Below are 19818 nucleotides of genomic sequence, written 5' to 3' on the forward strand. Positions count from 1 at the left end.
AAGGTCAGGGTCCCCAGACCTTGTGTGGTTGCAATGATGCCTGAGCCCAGGGCAAGGTGCTCAGGTGTTCGCTGGTAAGGAATGCGACTGTCGGAATGTGGAAGCAAGGGTGTGTGACTCTTTTTGCTATCTGTGAAGTGGGAACAAGCATGTCGGTCTGGCAGGGTGTAACGAGGTGGTAGTATGGTAAAGGAGTGGAGTTGGCTCTCAGTCCTGGGGACCACTAGTAGCAAGGGAACAGAGGGAGAGACTGAGTCACTGAGAATGCAGCTTTCATTGGTCACTTCACCTCTTCATCGTTTCTTAAGGAGACAAGGTGGGGACTTTGCATCTTCCTCCCACCCGGCCCAGGGAAGGGTGCCTCCCAGAAGGTAGCGCCCAAATCCAATAGCACCAGGGGAATGTGAGGGGGGTGAGGCAGTCCAAAGGTCCTAGGGCAGCTCTAGGCTCAGTTGCCTGACCAGTACTCAGCGCCATGCACCATGCACCGGAGTAAGGCGTCAGTAATAGTGCATGCGGCCCAGTGTGCCCGTAGAGCTGGGCCCCAGGGTGCCGGTGCCCAGAAGGTCTGGCTGCCCGGTGCGCCAGATCTCGCGCAGGATCCGCTCACGCTCCTCCAGCCGCTGCGCGCGCTCCAGTTCCTCAGCAGACGTGAAAACATTGACGCTGAGGGGTCCGTCGGGCTCCGTAGCCATCTCCGGGCCAGGTAGCGTGTCGTCGGGGCCCAGTCGCGTCACCGTGTCGTCATCATCCTCATCGTCGTCCTCAGGCTCTACGGTGCTGCTGCGGAGGTCCCGGCGAGAAGCCGGACCCCCGGGCCGCGCACGGGGCGCGCAGGAGATGCTGATGACCAGCAGACAGAGGGTCAGCAGCAGGCCAAAGCAGACGCCCAGCACGAAGTAGAGGCCAAAGCTCTCGGGGTTAGCTGGGGGACAGAGGGCAGAGGTCATGGAAGGACCATTTCAACTTGGAAAGACTCTGGGTTTGGGGCAAGGACGGTACCCCCCCACCCCAGGTAACCCCGATTTGAAGGACGGCGGGGAACAGTCATCAGGAAATCAGGGTGGGAGGGGAGGGAGCAGGTGACAGGGGCGTGAAGGTGGGGCGCGACCCGAAGGTGGGGAGCGATCGGGTGGTATAGGGGCGCGGAAGCGTCCTTGTCCCCAAGGCCCTTGCGCCTGGCCCTCACCGCGGATGTGTGCGTAGGCCGCCAGGCTGTTGCTGAGTAGCTCCATGTCTCTTCGGGGGGCGTCCATGCTGCTCCGGGGGCAGCTTCCCTGTCAGCCTGCGAGGTCAGCGAAGTCAACCCTCCCCTTCAACCCAGCCCAGAGCTGGCTCTGACCCGCTGGCCCCTTAGGCAGCTCCTCTCCACGGAGGAGCGGCCCTTTCCACCCCAGGAAGCGGCTCCCTAACTTGGTCGCAGACCTGGGTCCTGTTAGGAGGAATCCTTCCTCCCGGCGCGGACGCCCCTCCATCCTGGGGAGCAGTCGGGAGAGCCGCAGGAGGCTCCGCCCACCTGTGGGGTCCCCGGGAGGCCCGGTTTCGTCGTCCGGGGCGGGATGCGGGTTGGTGACGACTCCGGGGAGGGGAGGCCGCCCTCCCGAATCTCGCCCGGGGGCCGGAGGCCCGACTCACTCACCGTCAGCGCCCGTTCCCTGGCTGCCCGGCCCTGGCGGGTCCGGCGTGGGTCCCGGCGGCCGCATACACCCGGGGCCCGCCGGTCCCGCCCGGTCCGGTCCCAGCCGCCCCGCCCGGCTTGGCTCCCAGCGACGGCAGCGCGGCCGATGGACCAGCGGCGGAAAGTTTCCTCGGAGGAAAGAGGAGGGGCGGGGCGGGGCGGCCCGGGAGGCGGAGGAAGGGCGCCGCAGAGGAAGGGGAGAGGAGCGCGCGGCCGCCGAGGGGTGGCGGTCGGCTCCCCCACAGGAAGCCGCTGGGGAGGCCGCGGGCAGGGGCCGCCCCCAGGCCACCACTAACAACAACAATAACACTGTTATTAATAACGCGCTTCTCTGCCTCGGTGCCAAGCAGCGGGCTCAACCCTTTACACGTCCTCCATTTATTCCTAACGACCCTAGAACGCGAGTATCCTTATCTCCACTTCGCAGATAAAGTAAGCAGAGTCATGGAGAGGCCCAAGAACCTCACCAGATGGTCAGGTTTTGAACCCACAGCTCTTTGACCCGAGCACTAAGGCTCCAAACCATTTCCCTCTCCCCTACTTCTTTCAGGGGTCTCAGGCAGACCAAGCTCCCTCCCGCATCCAGGGAATACTGCCCCTCCTCCCCGATCTCTCCCAGACCTGGGCAGAGGTCGCCAGCACCTCTAGGCCCTCAACCATCTTGGAAGGAAGGAGGCTCTCAGCCCCTCCTCCCGAGGCCCAGGCATGAGTGTGTCCAGCTGGCCCAGCTCTGATCTGGTCGCGCAGGGTTAATGATTGTTGGATTGTTGAGCCAGGCTGGGGCCAGGCTTGCAGACCCAAACCCTGCATGGGGCCTCTGCTTGTGCAAAAGAGCTCCTGGGCTCCTCTTCACAGACCCCTGTGGCAGAATGCATGCCCCCACCCCCCAAACCTGCCTGGACACACACACATGCTTCTCCATTTGGGTTGGGGTGTGTGCATGCAATGTGTGATTAGTGTTGCAGCTGGGGTCTTCTTTCTTTCTGCCCAGTACCCTCCTCCCTGCTCCATAGCTTCCCCCCCTGGTGTTGGAGCTGGGGTGAGGGGGAGGCCTTCTTGGCGGGAGTCTTAGAAAGGAGGAGGGAAGGAAGGGGGAGAGGAAATTGCAGACATAGCTGAAGGCGCTGCCTGAGGCCTGTGGGCCATCGACCCCCTCCCTGTCCAGGCCGCAGACCCCCACTCCACCACTCCTGAGACTGGGTTCAAGTAGAGGGCAGATCTAGATGGGGAAGTGACTAGGACTGACGCCCACCTGGATGTCTTTGTGACTGTTTACTCTGCTTCAAGAGGTGGCCTGGAGGTATTTCTGCCCACATCTGTGTGGTTGCCTATTTCCATTTAATAGTGCTTGAATCTGTTTGCGGGGGTGGGCATGCCTGTGTATAAACTGACACAGCCCCTGGTCAACAACTGCTGAGAGTGTGTGCCTAGCCCTTCCTCAAAATGGGGATTTGGCAGTAAACAAGACACCAGTCCTTGTCCTCTTGGAGCTGACACTAAATTGGGAAGAACGCATGGAGGAGATAGTCTTGGGTACTGTGAAGTGTGCACAGGAGAGTGGGCGAGGGGGATGGGGTGAAGGACGGGGGTGGGGGGTGGGGGTGGGTTTGCTGGTCACAGGGACATTTGAAGTGAGACCTGAATCCTGCAAGGGGGCAGCCAAGCCAAAATCTGGAGGAGAGCATCCCCAGCAGGAAAAAGGGAAAAGGGCTCACAGGACCAAAAAACCAGTATGGGCACCTGTGGGCACGAGAGAGTGACTGACAGAGAGGGCGACCATGCAGGGGCTTGCTTTTGATGATAAGTGTAGTGAGGAGGTCTGGAGAGCTTTAAGCAGGTGTCATGGTCCCATGATATTTGGGAAGATCCCTGTGGTGGCTGGGGTAGGGAGGGCCACAGGGGTGCAAGAATGTAGGCAGCAGTGAGCAGGTTGGTAGCCATCCAGGCAAGTGACTGCCAGGGCCCCCGATTGGGATGGCTGGCGGAGGAGAGAGAGGAGACTGGTGGTGTTTAGAAGGGAGTTCCTGTGTGGACTTGGACATGAGGGAGGGAAGAATTTAGTGTTGATCTTGGGCCCAAGCACCTGAGGGAAGTTGATGTGGGAAGCAGGTTTTGGGGAAAGTGAGAATTTCATGTTAGATGTTGGATTTGAGGTGCCCATTATATACCTGGGTGGAGGGATCACAGAGGCAGGTGGAACCCCAAGACCCAGGTACCATTTCCAGTCAGGAAACAAGGTAGATTTAACACCCAATTAGTGGTGGATCATCTAGGGCGGAGGAGTAGAGAGAGAAGAAATCTGTCTACAGCATGAACCCTCCACACCCAACTCTGGGTTACCTGGAGGAGTCTGCAAAAGTCCAGCGAAGTGGGAGATAAAACAGGCAAGAGCAAGGACATGAGCAGCTGCGTTACATGGGACTGAGCGGTAAAAAAAAAATGCGCCCAGAATCTGAACCTTGGCTTGGGCAACACGGTGACGTTGTCAGCGATGCTGGTAGGTTTCCATGGTTTATGTCCTACCTCTTCAAGGCATGCAAGTGCCGGGCTGATGGCACAGATAGTATAGTTGCTCTATTGTTGGGAATGTGTTGACATGTTTAGTACCCGCCATCTACTTGAGTATTGGTGTGTGCCGTGGCTTTGCTGTATAACCACATGCGTTGAGGGGTATGCACCTCGGTTTATGTGGCACCTGCTTGTGCTTCTGAGAGTGTGAACATGCACGCTTGTCTGGATGTGTGCAGGTGCAAAGCCTAGGATATGTTTCTGTAAAGCTGTTGCCATTCATCTCTGTGCTGTACAGATCTCTGTGCACCTCTACCCGTAGGCAAAGGCGTGTCTGTGTCTGGGTTGGCAAGGGATGTGTGTGTTTGCCATGGGTCAGGTGTGACTCAGCCCTGGGGAAGCAGGTGGCTATGCTGGAATAAGGTGAGTATTGACAGTTGCTGGTCCCTATACAGAGGGACACACAGTGTCCAGAGTGTAACCTTCCACAGGGGGATGCATAGAGCCAAGCCAGGCCTGGTGGGAGAAGTGGCAGTGTTGCCCTAGAGGGTTCTGAGAAGACAGGGTGGCTCCTAGAGGCCCTGGGGAAGGTGCCTGAAACCTTCAACCAGTGTCATCTGCACAGTCCATCTGCCCTGTGGCTGCCTGCCTGTCCCTGCCTGCTTCTCCTCCCTTGCCATCCTGCCTATAGATCTGCTCAGCCACTGCTTCAGTCTTGTGGCTGGGATCCCTCTGCATGTCTGTCACAGGCCTGTCTCGCTTATTTCCTGCCTGCATATCCATGTGCTAATCTCCTTCCTATCACCTCCCATGTCTCCCCAGAATTTAGCTACTGCCCGTCAGGTTACCCTCCTGCTGGCTACTTCTCTCCTATCTTCCTGGGAGACTGGGATTTGTCACTTTGTAAAGCACAGAACGCTCCTAAGAGGAAACCGGAAAGACAGGTCTCCATGGGAGGTCAAAGGGATTGAGATCCAGACTGTGGGGAGGGGCCTCGTGGTGTGTAGCCGTTCAGGGACCAAAGCAAAGCATTGCTCCCTCCCCCTGTGGCCCAGCGGGGGCTGGCTCTGGCTGCTCTGCTGCTGACACTGGTCCTCCCCCAACCACAATGGTGGGTTTTGGATGAAGGCAAGACGGGGCCTCACACAGGGCTTCCTGAGGCCTGCCCAGTGCTCTGCGTGTTTCCACTCCCCCAATGCCCAGGACAGCTGCTGAGACCAGGGTACAAGGAGAAGGAATAGAAATGGATACTAAGTCCCCTCCTGGTGCCCGATGTTCCCTGTGTGGTTCGAAGCACAAATCCCATTTGACAGGAGGAAAGCGAAGCTCCTGCGATGAAGACCATGGCTAGTATACTGACCTTAACATCTAATTTAAAAAACGTAGGATGGGGCTGGGGTTGTAGCTCAGTGGTAGAGAGCTTGCCTCACGTGTGAGGCACTGGGTTCGATTCTCAGCACTGCATATAAATAAATGAATAAAATAAAGGTCCATCAACAATTTAAAAATATATTTTTAAAATGTATGATGGATTTTTTTTTTTTTTGTCCTGTGATAGAAGATAAAAAGGAATGATGTGGATTTTTGGAATGACCCCTTGCTGGAGGGCGACACCTGTATGCAGGCAGATGCTGGAATACTGCAGTTGTATTGTGTGAAATGAACCTGGCTAAGGTTCTGAACAATGTAAAGTACGAATTTCCCCCACTCTACCCAGCAGTTAGATTCCCAGAAAATTCAACATTTATTATGTTGTGCCCTTTGTCTATGTGTGCGATGGAGTTGGATCCTGGCTCTGGTCATTATAAGCAGGTTTCCCCTTATGTTGTGCAGGCTGCAGAGTCTGGTGTCCTCATGGGGTTGTCCGAGATCACTGACCCCAAGTCATTGTGGTGACTACTGCACTCCCCTCCCACACCCAACTCCAGTAGATGACAGAAAAGATTCTTGCTGTCCTCCAAGCAGCTCAGCAATTGAGTTTGGGAGAATCACTAATTGGGTGGCAGGTCAGGTTTTGATGTGCACAGTGAACAACAAATAAGGGTTCCAGAAGACCAGGTAGGTGTAGCGAGGGAAGGATCTGAGGTGACATTCTGAGCAGCAAAATGCCAAAAGGGTGGGAGCTGTGCAGGTGGATATCTGGGGGAAGAGACTTCTGGAAAGGGTGCCAGTGCCAAGGCTAGGGTGGAAGCTGTGCCGGCGGCTTGGGATGGGAGCCCTGTGCGATAGGGACAGAATAGGTGAAGGAGAGGGGTGAGGAGTCAGGAGGTGGCAGGCGGGAGCCTCAGTGTGGACCTTCAGGAGCCATGAGGGCCTTTGGATTCCTGCATGGGGCGGAAGCCACTGGAGGGCTGTGAGGAGTTTAGAAGGCACAATCTGCCCGCCGGCTGGTGCCTGTGCCAAAGCCCAGAGAAGGAGGAAGGAGAGGGTTAATGCTGGAGTAGGGGCTGGGGGCTGATTAAAGGCAGGGCTGGGGTGGCCGGGAAGAGAGACAGATACAGACTGACTTGGCTCTGGAGCTGGGACAGCTCAGCCACCAGGGCTCCGTTTCCTCACTTCCTTTCCCACTTTAGACAGCTCGGCCGGCAGTAAGTCTGGCTTCTCTGAAACTACTCTCCCTGAGGACCCTGGAGGCCGGGGGTGGCCAAAAGGGATGGAAACTTCTCAGTTCTTACTTTGTTTTGACCTCTCAGGAGCAGAGGAGGCCGATCACATCCACTTTGGGGTACCTACCTTGCTTCCAGGGAGCCCAGTAATAACTTGGGGAAGACAAACAATCCCCTTTCTGATCAATAAATCCACAGTTGTGTGTGCCACTGTGTCAGGCCTAGTTCGTGCCAAGGCCACAGGGGTGAGCAAGACAAAACCCTGCCTGCAAGGGACTTGCAGCCTTGTGTCGCTGAACATAAGCCTGGCACTGTGTAGGTGCCCGGGAGCCATCTGCACACTGAGACTGGAGGGGTGGAAGGGCAGGAGTGGGACGGCGAGTGGATTCAGGTCCAGGTGCAGTGGGGTGGGCTGGGAGCCATGGCACCTCCCGACAGGGTGGGTATCCAGGATAAGCAGGGTATGGACCAAAGGTAACAGGTGGAACCAAAGACACCTGGGCTGCTGGGGTGGAAAGGGGCTGTCGGCAGACATGGGGCGAGGGGACTGGTGGCAGAGGGGCTGTCCTGGAGCAAGGGCAGGTACCAGGGCCTTCATACCTCTTGGGGAAGCATCTCTTGCTTTAGACACCTGCCCAGAAAGGATCTGCCCCTTTTTTGTTGGGCCTAGGTGAGGGTCTGGCGGAGGGAGGGGCTGGCTTACCTCTAGCTTCACTGCTCAGGAAATACAATCTACAGTTTAAATTTAGGCACGAGAAGGAAGGAAGGAAGGAACCCCCTGGGCTTCCTACGGAGGGGAGGGCAGGGAGGGTGGTGCAGGAAAAGGCCTGGTCTGGCCCTTCTAATCCCAGCTGCCCTGGACAGGCATGGACATGTGGGCAGTCTTTCTGGCCACACCAGTCTTTGACGGAAAGAATCAGAACTCTCCAGTTGCAGAGGCTCTGGGACCCCTCCTGCCTGGCCAGGTCAAGCAGGCAGCTTTCATCCCAAGACTTAGCTAGAGGCTGGACAAAGGCCTGGGAGAATGGGGGCTGTACCGAGTCCCCTCCCTGTTCTGGCCACCTGAACACAGGGTGCTACTTGCTGGTTGGGGTTGGGGTGCCCCTTCTAGCAGAGCCCAGAGCTGCCAGGACCTGCCTTGCTGGAATGGGAAGGGACAGGGTGGGGTGGGGGCCAGAGAGGGAGGCATGGAGCAGGGCAAGAACGGCAGACATACAGGCCACAGTGGCTCCAGATCAGGAAGTTTTATTGCTGACATGCAGGAAGAGTCCCCATGTAGTACAAAAATATGTCTTTATACAAACTTTTTTGTGACTTTTTCCATTTTCTTTACAATAGGACTTCTCCCAGTGTGTGACACCAGTGAGGGCAGACCCGATCTCCTCTCATTTGTTTCACCAGAAGTGTAACCAGACGCACGGGTTGACCTTGGAAGGAACCAGTCTGTCTGCTAGGGTTTTGCAGACCTGAGGATATTGCTTTGAAAAGGAGACAAATCACACATGGAAAGCAGGCCCAAGGGGCTGCTGGGCAGAGGCCCTGCCAAGGCAGGCCCTGGCCAGGCCTCAGAGCCTCACTGGAGGACAGTCACAGGGCTGGGAGCCCAGGCCGACTAACATTTCTGCTCCCTTAGGAGAATTTTCTTTAGCAAATAAATATAGAAAAGAGGCCTCCCCACCCCACAGCACCATGCCCTGGCTCTCAGCGGCTGGACGGCTGAGCTAGAGGCAGAGCTGGGTGCTCAGGGAGTAAGTGCTGAGCTCAGGTGGGCTCCCACAGACCCACCAAGGCAGAGGCACAAGGCGCCCAAGTGCTGGATTGGGAGCATGGGAAGGAAGGGGCGTGGGCAGCCCTGCTACTGCTGGCAAGAGGTGGCCCCATTTTTTCCAGATGGGGAAACTGAGGCACAAGGAGGTTTGGGAACTTGCCCAAGGTCACTCACAGTGAGTCAGTTTTTTTCCCCCCTTGTGTTGGGGGGTGGACAGCTCACACTCTGGGAAACATTGTTGCATCCCCAATGGGGAGCAAGGACAGGTAGAAAGGGCCTTACACTGCCCGAAGGGGACACTCAGACTCTCTGAGGATACACGGCAGGTAGGCCTCTGGGGAAGGGCCTTTGCTTGGCACCAGAAAGAGCCAAGGTTCAGTGAGGGAAACGGGGAGAGGAGGGCATTCTGGTGAGAACAGCATTTCTGGCAAGACGGGCATCCACTTCAAAATCTTGGCTCAAGAGGCAGCAGGGCTGTTCTCAGGCCAGGCGGGCAGGTCCTCAACCCCTGTGATTCTCTCCACAAGCCTCCTACCCCATGGAGGCCCCTGGCCAGGGTCTGTCGGGGGAGACACACCATCTACTGAGGCAAGGTGGGAGGGGAGACACCCCACAGTTCATTCTCCAAACACCAGGGGTGGAGGCAAGACAGCATGCAAACAGGGCCCTGTCCCCAGCCAGGCCCACAGTACCCTCCCCAGCCCAGTCACAGGCTCCCTTCACATTGGGCTCCATGTTAACTGGTACCACATGAAGGATAGAGAAGGAAGCAGGGCTAACACGCATGTGCAACACCTCAGAAAAGCTACTGAGATGAGAGAAAGCCAAGTTTAGAAAGAACTCCCATCACTGGACACAAGCCCAGTGGGCTGGGAGCAGAGGTCCAGCAAGGAGGACCCCTCTTTGCCTGGAGGTGTGGAGGGAGCCCACATGTGGGCCATGGACCCCTGCTGTCCAGCCAGGCTGGGGACAGGGACTGGCCATGGGCTGAGCCACCTAAGGATGGGAGAGAACTTGGTTTCAGTAAAAAAATAAATATATTTGAATAAGATGAGGTGAAGGTTTTCCAAAGCTCGGATTGAGGGGCCAGGGGTCAGAAGGGAGGGATGGCGCAGACTGGGGGGACTGGGAAGTGGGGGGTGGCACTCATTCTGGGAGCCAGCAGCGAGCTGCACTTTCAGCTTATTTGACTGTGGGGAGCAGCAGCCCCCAAGCCGGGCAGACGCCAGCTGGATCAGGGCTTGGGGGAGTGGGTGGGCTCCCTCCTCCTGTCGCTCAGTCCAGAGACAGCGTGGTTAGAGACAGAGGTAGATTAAAATGTCATGATTAAAAGCAGATTAGTCATCTAGGCCTCTCAGATTTAAAAACCAAACAATCAAGCAATCATTCCAAAAGGTAGCTTCGTGGTACCTCTGCTGACCCCACATGTGACCTGGGCTGTCCCTGTCCCTGCCCTATCCCTGTTGCAGCCTGGGAGAGTCCAGCACTATAGGGCCCAGCCTCAACAGGGCTGGCGGCCGGAAGAGGTGGTGCTGGGGCTGGTGCCCCTGGCTGAGGCTGCTATTTCCGCAGGTAGCGCTGTGCCAGGATGGCGGTGTCCAAAGAGGTCATGGGCTGTGCGTCGTGGCCCAGCCGTCGCACTGGTGGCACGCTGCCGAACTGTCTCTTGGGCACCCAGCTCCGGGCCTCGTGAATGGAGCTCTTCTCCTCGGCCAGCAGCAGCTGCTGCCGCATGTAGTTCTCAAACTCGTATTGAGAGCACTCCTCTGTCACCTTTGCCTGTGAGGCCCAGAGGGACCAAAACAAAGAGGGCAGCAGAGAGAGAAGACGGTGAGTATGGCACCTGGCTCCTGAGGTCCTTCCTAGACACCGTACTTTGGGCGCCACTGAGCCTGGAGCCATGTGTGGGTCCCTGAGTGTTGGCCTCTGGCTGATGGCACGGCACACTGCTGGCTGCCCCTGGGCATCGCTGCAGCACACACCTGTGCCCTTTCCTACTCACCCAAGAGAGGTGACATTAGCTTCCTCACTGTGAGGGGAGTGGCTGTCTCCCCTCACAAACATTCTCTGAGCCCTGACAGGGGCCAGTGTAGACCAAGGGTAAGAGCAAGGCCCGGGTGTTTCTATCAGTCCTACACATGGGGCCCGCTGCTGGGCTCCCCAGACACAGGCAGGCAGTGACTGAAACTGCACCAGTCATCACAGGGGAAGTGGGCTTTAGAATCAGACTTGGGTTCAAGGTTCAGCTCTAACTTCTTCAAAGCTGTGTGACTTTGGGGAAATCATTTTCTCTGAACCTACTTCTACCCTTGGGAACGGGATAAGAACACAGGCCGTGGGGAGGGCTGACTGAGACATACTGTGGTGGGCACTCGGTGCGTGCTAGTGACGATGATTTCAGCTGCTCAACAGCCCAGGGAAGGTGGGGGGTGGAGGGTAGGCCTGAAACTTTCTCTTCTCAAGGGCCTAGATGCTTTGCTGTGGTCCCAGGCATGGATCCTCCTGCTCCTGCCCGCCCACTGCTTGCCAAGGTAGGCCAGGAAGGGACGAGGTGCTTACAGAGTATTCCAGGGCTCGGCCAAGCCCTGCTATGAGGGGGCAGCCTATGATCACTTACGGTTTCTGCCTGGTGCTCAGGTCCCTACCCTAACTAAGGCCTAGCACTTTCTCCAGCGTAGGGAACCGGGAGAAGAGAAAATAGGGATGAATGAATCATCTGGAAAATGAAAAGCAGGAAGAGTGAGAAAGAACCCAGTGAGTCAGAGGGGCAGAGAAATGTGACTTGAGCAGGAAGAGGAAGCTCAGAGGGCCAGGCAGGGCTGCCTGCTGTGGGCCTCCCAGAAGCTGGTAATGGGACCATGGGAGGGCTAGCTGAGGAGGACACAGGCAGGCTGCGGCAGCTCAGGTGGGACACTTTTCTCCTTCCCCACTCCAAGGGCTGGGGAGAAGCTGAGGAGGCCCTGTGCCTGCGAGGGGCTGCCGCCTGGAACCCTCCCCATCTGCCCTCCCCACTCACCTCCTGGGAGCTGTCTGCATTGCTCATCTGGTCATCGATGTCAGGAACCACTTGCAAAGGCCCACTCAGAGATGACAGGGACTGCCTGAAGGAAGGCAGACTGGTCAAGCTGGCTCCAGGCAGCCCCCACTGCTCCAGGCTTGGCTGGGGTAAGACACTCTGGCCTGATACAACTGACTGCTTCTCTGAGCTCATTTGCTCATCCAATAAAGAAGAAATGCTCTTCCTGTGGCGTGGTGGGAACTCAGGCAATGCCCATCCCACAGCTGGCAGGATCTGGCCCAACGGGAGGGGCTCTGTCTTGCACTCTGCCTACACCCTCCCAATCTTGCCCTTTGGGAAAATCTGGACATCTGACTGGCAGAGAAATGGGCTCAGAGTGGCCTCTTTTCTGCACAGGACAGACAGGACATCTGGGTGCTCAGCCCAGTGCCAGCCCACTTACCATGATGCAATGATGGCACTGAGGGCTTCCAGGACATCGGTAGCAGCCAGGCGCTGCTGGGGGTCAAGGACCAGCAGTTTCCGGATGAGACACACAGTGTTCTCAGAGACACGTCCATCCCTGACCACAGAGATGGAGGAAAGAGGGCTCAGCAGGGCACCCATTATGAGCCCACAGGGCAGGACCATCCCCTCCCTGGACGCAGGACTCACTCGGGAATGGTGTACTCAGCGGCCTTGATCTTGCGGAAGAGCTCCTGTGGGATGCTGTCGTAGAAGGGGAACTGCCCGTAGAGCATGGTGAAAAGCACCACACCCAGGGCCCACATGTCGCTCGGTTTGCCCCTGTATGGCCGGCCTGGGGGCAGAGAACACCAAACTCAGTGGCAAAAAAAGACCACAGACACCCCTCAGCTGGTCAGCTAGTGCCTACAATCTCACCTGGGTGTCTCTCCAGCTGCCATTCTCACTCCTGGTCCCCTTCTGCTTGGAGTCCCTGTCGCCAGGAAACCTGGCTCCATAGGCAATACCTTTCCTGACCCCCTCATCTGTGTAGGGAGGAATCACGCTCCACCATGCCACCTGCTCTGACAAACTACAAGCCCCTAGGAACTGGGTCTGACTTGGTGGCAGCAGAGAGGCTCCCAAAGCAAGTGGTCAATGTTTACAGAACAGCCATGTGGCTCTGGGCAAGTCAACCACTCCCACTCCCCACTGCTCTCCTCTCACCCCGTGGTTCCTTCATGGCACGGATTGCCACCTTCTTATGTCACTTCCAGCTCCCCCACCGGAAGGCAAGTTCTCAGAGGCAGGCACTGGCTATGCTGTGCTCCCTGCTGAGTCCAGTGCCCAGAACAGACTTGAACATTCGCTTTGTCAACCTCTGTGCTGCAGTTTCCTTACTCTGTGCCATGGTTTGAATGTCCCATTCAGGTTCACTGAAATCTCATTCCGATTCACCTGGACTGATGGGATTTCTGGACTATCTTGAGGGGATCTGTTATAAACCAGTCTGACTCTGTGTTGCTTTGTTTTTATTTTGCAGTTCTGAGGATTGAACCCAGAGGTGCTGTGCCACTGAGCTCATCCTCAGCCGTATTTTTTTTTTGGTGTATGTGTGTGGTGCTGGGGATTGAACCCCGGGCCTTGTGCATGTGAGGCAAACACTCTGCCAACTGAACTATATCCCCAGCCCTCCTTAGCCCTTATTTTTACTTTGCCATAGGGTATCACTAAGTTGTCCAGGCTGGCTTTGAAGTTGTGATCCTTTTTCCTCAGCCTCCCAAAATAGGCCAGGATGATAGGCGTGCAGCACCATGTCTAGCTTGAACTCTTTTAAAAAAATTTTTTAATGATTATTTTTTAGTTTTAAGTGAACACAACATCTTTATTTTACATTTATGTGGTGCTGAGGATGGAACTCAGTGCTTCAAGCATGCAAGCGAGCACTCTACCACTGAGCCACAACCCCAGCCCTAGCTTATAAACTTTTATTCTTCATAAATTGCTAGTCTCTGGCACATGGTTATTGCAACAGAAAATGGACTAAGACACTAGGAAAGAAGGAAGCAGATTCTAATTCTAATGGAGTCCTTACTTTTTTTTTTTTTTTTAAAGTACTGGGGATTGAACTCAGGGGCACTTGACTACCGAGTCAGATCCCTAGCCCTATTTTATATTTCATTCAGAAACAGGGTCTCACTGAGTTGCTTAAGTGTCTCATTTTTGCTGAGGCTGGCTTTGAACTCTCAATCCTCCTGCCTCAGGCTCCTGAGCCCCTGGGATTACAGATGTGTGCCACCACACCCAGCTGAGTCCTTGCTTTTTGACAGCACTGGAAGAAACACTCATTTTACTAACTGTCCTTCACAACTGGATGACAGTCAGGCAACAGCAAAGTTATCTGCCCAAGGCCACACAGCAGGTGAGTGGCCCATGTCTAACTGCAAAAGGCCTGTTACTTTCCTATTTTCAGGGCAACCAATTATCTCTCCATTCCGCAATAGAGCACCTCTCACTGGTCAGTCGCAAATGCAAAATGTGAGAACCACTGAAGCCTTCCAAGCCCCTTCCCAGTCCAGGCCTATGATATATCCTGTGGACTGGAGGCTGAGGCAGTCCAAATCCCCACAGACAACTTAGCTCTCTATGGTGTGGAAGAGATGCTTCTGGACACTTGTCATTTCACTAGGAGCCCAGCACTGCCTGGGCAACACCACTTTTCTGGGTCACCTGTAGTGGGTTGTTCAGACCCCAAAGCATTCTGGGTAGCTGAGGATGCCTTTGGGGCAGGGGGCTCTGGTCCTCAAGGTCTTATTAGGCCCAGTGAAGGTCAGAAGCTTAAGGAGATGGGAATGTGATGTACATGGAAGTGGTGGCACAGGCCTTGGTTTGCACCTTCATGGAGTACCATGGAACCTTCTTATCAGAGCCTGTCTCTACATCTGTTAAGGGGATGATGCTACTGCCAGCTGCATTGGCTGTGTGGGGGAAGCATCTGCTTTGACTGTATGGCAGGTGGTTCTGTAGAGACGAGCCCCTCCCAAGTTCTCTCAAGGCTGCAGTATCCCTGGACCTTTCCAGGGCTTGGTGCTCAAGAGGAACAGGAGTGACTTGTCACCAATCCCTTGGTCAATTTGAGGACAACTCTCTTCCCTTCCCCAGACTCTGCATCAAAAAATGGGGTCCCCATATAGAACATAGGGCTCCCCAAAAGGCTCTGCCTCTCCTTCAGAGAGGGACTGGAGGGATCCAATTTTGCAGAGGACCAGGGGAACAGGGAAGGAAACAGAGTCTATAGTGAAATAGGGGCATGGGGCTTAATGGAAGGCATCCCTGAAACGAGGCTCAGTTTTCAGGTTTACTGTTAGTACCTAGTAGGTCACCTCCTGCTGCCAGGACCTGAGGGCCTGAGCTGGCCCACAGGAACACACCCGCAACTTCTGCCCTGACCTGGACCTAATAAGACCTTGAGGATCAGAGGACCAAGCAGATTCTGCAAGGACATCTTTTTTTTTTTTTTTTTAATATTTATTTTTTGGTTAGACACAATACCTTTATTTTGTTTATTTATTTTTATGTGGTGTTGAGGATTGAACCCAGGGCCTCGCACATGCCAGGTAAGCACTCTACCTCTGAGCCACAACCCCAGCCCAGACATCTTTTGTGTGTGTGTGGTGTGGGAACTGAACCCAGGGCCTTGTGCAAGGGCATCTAAGTGGGAAGGAGAACTTTTCCTGAGGTCTCCATTTTCACAGCCCTGTGCCTGATGTCCTGGGCTGTGCTTAGCATAAAGAATAAATGAATTGGCAGACCTGGGGCACATGGTGGCACTGGTACTTCAGCTTCTAATCCAGGAAGAGACTGAGGTACAGAGAAAGGCACAGAGGGCTAAGGTCACATGACCCAGGCCTCTGGTTCTCTTGCCTATGACTCTTTCTGGTGCAGCAGGTTCCTTTGTTTCCCTCTCCACGAATACTAGCACAAGTCTAGAACAGCAGCCAGAGAGGTCACAGGTAGCAGCATGGAGGCCACCATTGCATAGCACCACCAAGGAGGAGCCTTGACCAAGAGCTGGTCCCCAATCCAAGTCCTGCAGATGTCTCAGACCCCACCTCACATTCCTGAGTGAGGGAGAAGCCTGGCTAACCTTCCTGGCTCTGTCACCTATAGGGATGCTTTGGGGACTGTCATGGAGGATTGTGCTCAGCAAGCTAGGATGCATCCCTGGCACCCAAATTCTTCCAGCAGAAGCTGGGAGTCCATCCAAAATGCCCAGGCCTGGGGTGTGGCAACACTGTCCCCGGCACATGGGAAGCTCTGGTGGAGGATGATGACTTACTGGTCATCATGCATTCTCCAGCAGAAGGCCACAGCTCAAGAGAGGCTTCCAAGGGGTTACAAATGTTTGTGGCAAGTCACAGCAGCCTGCTCCCAGGATGACATGTGACTTGGGAAGAGGCTGGTCCTGTTGCTGCAAGAAGAGGGTGCATACAAGTGTGTTGGGGGGGGGTTGGGGATGTGGCTCAAGTGGTAGCGCGCTCGCCTGGCATGCATGCGGCCCGGGTTCGATCCTTAGCACCACATACCAACAAAGATGTTGTGTCCGCCGAAAACTAGAAAATAAATATTAAAAAATTCTCTCTCTCTCTGTAACTCTAAAAAAAAAAAACAAAACAAAACAAAAACAAGTGTGTTGGGGATGACCTGAATGAGAGATGGTCTAAGTCCCTGGTTCCTAAGGGACCAGGACTGGAGGGATCCAATTTTGCAGAGGACCAGGGGAACAGGGAAGGAAACAGAGTCTACAGTGGAATAGGGGCATGGGGCTTAATGGGAGGCATCCCTGAAACGAGGCTCAGTTTTCAGGTTTACTGTTAGCTATGATTTTTTTTTTAATATTTGTTTTTTTAGTTTTTTGTAGGTGGACACAGTAGCTTTATTTTTATGTGGTGCTGAGGATCGAACTCAGTGCCTCACGCATGCCAGGCGAGCGTGCTACCACTTGAGCCACATCCCCAACCCCTTAGCTATGATATTTTAACAAGAAATGTCATCTCTCTAAGCCTTGGTTTCCTCATCTATTAAAAGGGACTTGGGCTATTTCCCGTGCAGGGTAGCTGTGTGGTTCTAAGCAAATTATGTACACCATGTGCTTAGCACAGTGCCTGCCACTTGGATATATGACAGCAGGTGACAGCTCAACAGTTTACATATTTGTGTACTGCCTGCTTCATCTCCGTACGAAGGGAGCTCCCTGAGGGCAGCAGTGTTCATCTGCTTATTCACTGCTACATCCAAAGTACCTAGAGCAGCTAAGGATGGCTATGCACGTTTGCAGTCCCAGCAACTCAGGAAGATCTCATGACTGCAGATAGCCGGTGCAACTTAGTAAAAACCTGTCTCAAAATGAAATATAAAAAGGGCTGGGGTGGGCTGGGGATATAGCTCAGTTGGTAGAATGCTTGCACAAGGCCCTGGGTTCAATCCCCCACACACACACATAAAAGGCTGAGGAGTATCCTCAGGAGCAGAGCATCCCTGGGTTCAATCCCCTGTACTGGGGAAAAAAAGTTCCTAGAACTAGACTTATAGAACAAAGGATCTGGTAGGCCCAGCAAGGACGAGCAGAATGGATGCATGAAGTCCACTGAGGTGTACCTGGTTGAGGCTGGCTCAGCAGCTTCCTTTCACACCTGAGACAAATGGTGTTTCTCAACAGCCCATGTTGATTGAACTCGTGTGATCAGGCCTCTGCCCACCTCTCTCCAACTCCCATCAACTAAGCTCACTGTCTGAGAGTCTGAAGTTCTTCCAGTGTACCATGCTACCTCTGGGATACTCAGCCTAAGCCAGGTCACTGGCAGCCCTGTCACCACCACCCCCCCACCACCGCCCCAAGGAGTTCATAGTTCTCTTTAAGATCGCAGCTTAGGGGCTGGGATTGTGGCTCAGTGGTAGAGTGCTCGCCTAGCATGGGCGGGACCCAGGTTTGATCCTCAGCACCACATACAAATAAAGGCATTGTGTTGTGTCCATCTCCACCTAAAGAATAAATGTTTAAAAAAAAAAAAAAAGATTGCAGCTTAAATGTCACTTACTGGGAAAGCCCTGCAAGTGCCTTCTTAGGGTCTCTGTGAAATTCTAGCATTAATCTCCTAGCACTAATCTCATGCATGAGTGTAACCAGTCCATCTTCCACTAGACTGCAGATTTTGTATATGGAGGAAGAGTACTGGTTTGGGCCACCAGTGAAGCTCTAGTACCTATCCCAGGGCCTGCTGACAGGCGACACTTGTTCAGCGTGTGCACTGCTGCAGAGCCTGCCTATGTGAAGCCCACACGTACCGCTGAGCACATCAGGACTGATGTAAGCAGGGCTTCCTCTCTGGTCCTTCAGCAGGTCCCCCTCACTCACAAGATGCTTCCCGAGGCAGAAGTTAGTGATGGTTATCCGATGTGTCCTGGGAAAGGGAGGTAGAGGGTGAACAAATCTTGGTGTCAATAGTCAGGTGTACTAGACAAAAGTGGGGCACCCCGGCTGGGCCAGCCATTAATCCTGAACAAAGCCAGTAGGCTTCTCTTCAAAAGGCAAAACAGCTGCCTCCATCCCAGGGAGCATAGAAATCCTAATCACATCCTTTTCTGGCCACCTGCCGAAATGTCCAGCAAGAATCTGTGCTGCTCTACCCTCTGTGTTGCAGGGGCTTTCTCTGAACCTGGCACTCTGGCTGAGGCTCAGGGGGTACAGACCAGGGCTTGCTTAGAACAATTTTCAGAGATTTCTCCAAAACAGCCTCACATGATATTCTAGGTTGGGAGTGATCTAGAAATTTAGTTAGATTCCTTCATTCACACATTGGAGTGTGCCTCCCCGGGTGGGGAACCTAGCACATCAAGGAGCACAGGGATGAGCACACTCGAGGATCCTGGTTCTGCAGGTACACTTTCCACGTGCCCTGGGACAATGTGGAAGCTGGTCCTACACTGTGATGGTGCCAAGGACCCTGCTAATAGCACAGCACAGCCCAGCCTTTCTGGTGGGTGCTGGGTTTCTCCAAGGAGCCTCTGGCCTGTGCTGGCATTCAATCAGCCACAGCACAGGGGCCAAAAAAAGCCTGAACCACCCCAACACTCTCCTCATCCCTGCAATCCTCAGAGGCTGACAGGACACCAGGGAAGGAGAGCAGCACACCTGTCACTGCACAGAGCAACAGCATGCCTGCAGTTACTCTGACTTTCCAAAACCCCACTACAGGCTAGAGCATGCCTGGCAGATCCTGGCATTAGAAGGATGGCCTGGGAACCTTTCTGGGCAATTCCAGGACAGCAGGATCTTTGTCAACAAATGGAACCAGCAGATGGCGAGAGACCCCTTATTCTTATGAGCAAACAGAACTTGGCTTGCTCCTCTTTGTGGCAGAGGGCGCACACTGGTGTAGATGCAGGGTGGCTGGGTGACAAGGAGCCTAAATGCAGGGGGACAGCCCATCCACTTAGGACTGAGTCTTCAGTGGCCCTTTCTAGGCTCCAAACTACTGTCCAAGGCTCCCCACCCCCGACTCTCCACCTACTACTGGGGGTGAGGTCTTCTATTAAGGGCAGTCCATTCCAGAGAGCAGGCCCTGTGAGCTGGTGAGGCCACTTGGGGTCCTCAGGCAGGCTGGGAGAATGGAGCTTTGGGCAATTGGCCCTCTACTCAGCTTCCTCCCAAGAGAGTGCTGGACACTGACAAGAGCCCTGTGAGGGCTGGGCAGCAGGGAACACTTGTTGCCAGGTCTGACACTCCCTGGCATGTGAAGCACGGGCCCAACAGATGCTGAGGATCACAGTACACTGGGCTCTGTGGGCCAGCTGAGGCCACCAAACTTAGAGGGCATACTGCAGTGTCACATGAATAAGATAATGTGGCCAGGGCTGGAGTTGTTACTTAGTAGTAGAGTGCTTGCCTTGCATGCGTGAGGCACTGGTTTTGATCCTCAGCACCACATAAAAACAAATAAATAAAATATTGTTTCAAAAAAAAAAAAAGAAAAAAGATAATGTGATCATGAGCTGGTTTACTCCAACAATTTTCAAATCCCTACAGCACGGTGGAACGCTTCCTGGTGTTTTTCACCTGGAACAACAGAGCCTGGGCTAGGAGCCACTAACATTAGCATCAGGTGAGGAACATGGTCCCTTCAGGTGGAGCAGGTAGGCACAGAGAGGTCATTTAGTCAAGACAGGGTTGGACTCTCCAGGAAGACCCTTGGCATACGTTGGGTTGCTCCTACATGCTTTGGGGAGTTCCTGAGAA

The 19818-nt window shown here is 54.5% G+C and overlaps 2 protein-coding genes across 4 annotated transcripts in view; both read right to left on the minus strand.

Moving 5' to 3' along the window:
• Window positions 1–255: 255 nt before the first annotated feature.
• Window positions 256–2353, minus strand: Eva1b (eva-1 homolog B). Of its 3 annotated transcripts, XM_078025925.1 has the most exons (4): window positions 2300–2353; window positions 1640–1969; window positions 1190–1285; window positions 723–925 (listed from the first exon to the last, which is right to left on the minus strand). In XM_078025925.1, exons 1-4 carry the CDS (start codon window positions 2336–2338, stop codon window positions 866–868), a joined length of 525 nt encoding a protein of 174 aa, XP_077882051.1. In that variant the 5' UTR covers window positions 2339–2353; the 3' UTR covers window positions 723–865. The 3 variants fall into 3 exon arrangements, with proteins under 3 accessions (XP_005317876.1, XP_040144319.1, XP_077882051.1); XM_005317819.4 differs by lacking the exon at window positions 2300–2353 and having other exon boundaries at window positions 256–925; window positions 1640–1779; XM_040288385.2 differs by lacking the exons at window positions 1640–1969; window positions 2300–2353 and adding an exon at window positions 1426–1555 and having other exon boundaries at window positions 256–925.
• A 5668-nt stretch (window positions 2354–8021) lies between these two features.
• Window positions 8022–19818, minus strand: part of Stk40 (serine/threonine kinase 40) — a 44583-nt gene continuing 32786 nt past the window's right edge. The window contains exons 7-11 of the mRNA XM_005317821.4: window positions 17868–17983; window positions 12234–12378; window positions 12022–12141; window positions 11577–11661; window positions 8022–10339 (exon numbers count right to left, since the gene is read on the minus strand). Of these exons, the coding sequence (XP_005317878.1) occupies window positions 10121–10339; window positions 11577–11661; window positions 12022–12141; window positions 12234–12378; window positions 17868–17983 (685 nt within the window). The 3' untranslated portion in view covers window positions 8022–10120. The remainder of the gene's footprint in view (window positions 10340–11576; window positions 11662–12021; window positions 12142–12233; window positions 12379–17867; window positions 17984–19818) is intronic.

This window comes from Ictidomys tridecemlineatus, chromosome 11 (genome assembly GCF_052094955.1).
Source record: "Ictidomys tridecemlineatus isolate mIctTri1 chromosome 11, mIctTri1.hap1, whole genome shotgun sequence".
Taxonomy (NCBI): Eukaryota; Metazoa; Chordata; class Mammalia; order Rodentia; family Sciuridae; genus Ictidomys; species Ictidomys tridecemlineatus.

Bases quoted from the DNA above. Each gene is read 5' to 3' on its own strand.
- Eva1b (XM_078025925.1), bottom strand. From the start codon at position 2,338: ATGGTTGAGGGCCTAGAGGTGCTGGCGACCTCTGCCCAG. The intron at 1,286-1,639 runs GTGAGTGAGTCG...CTGACCTCGCAG, and splicing joins CCAGGGAACGGGCGCTGACG to GCTGACAGGGAAGCTGCCCC. The intron at 926-1,189 runs GTGAGGGCCAGG...TCTGTCCCCCAG, and splicing joins GGCCTACGCACACATCCGCG to CTAACCCCGAGAGCTTTGGC.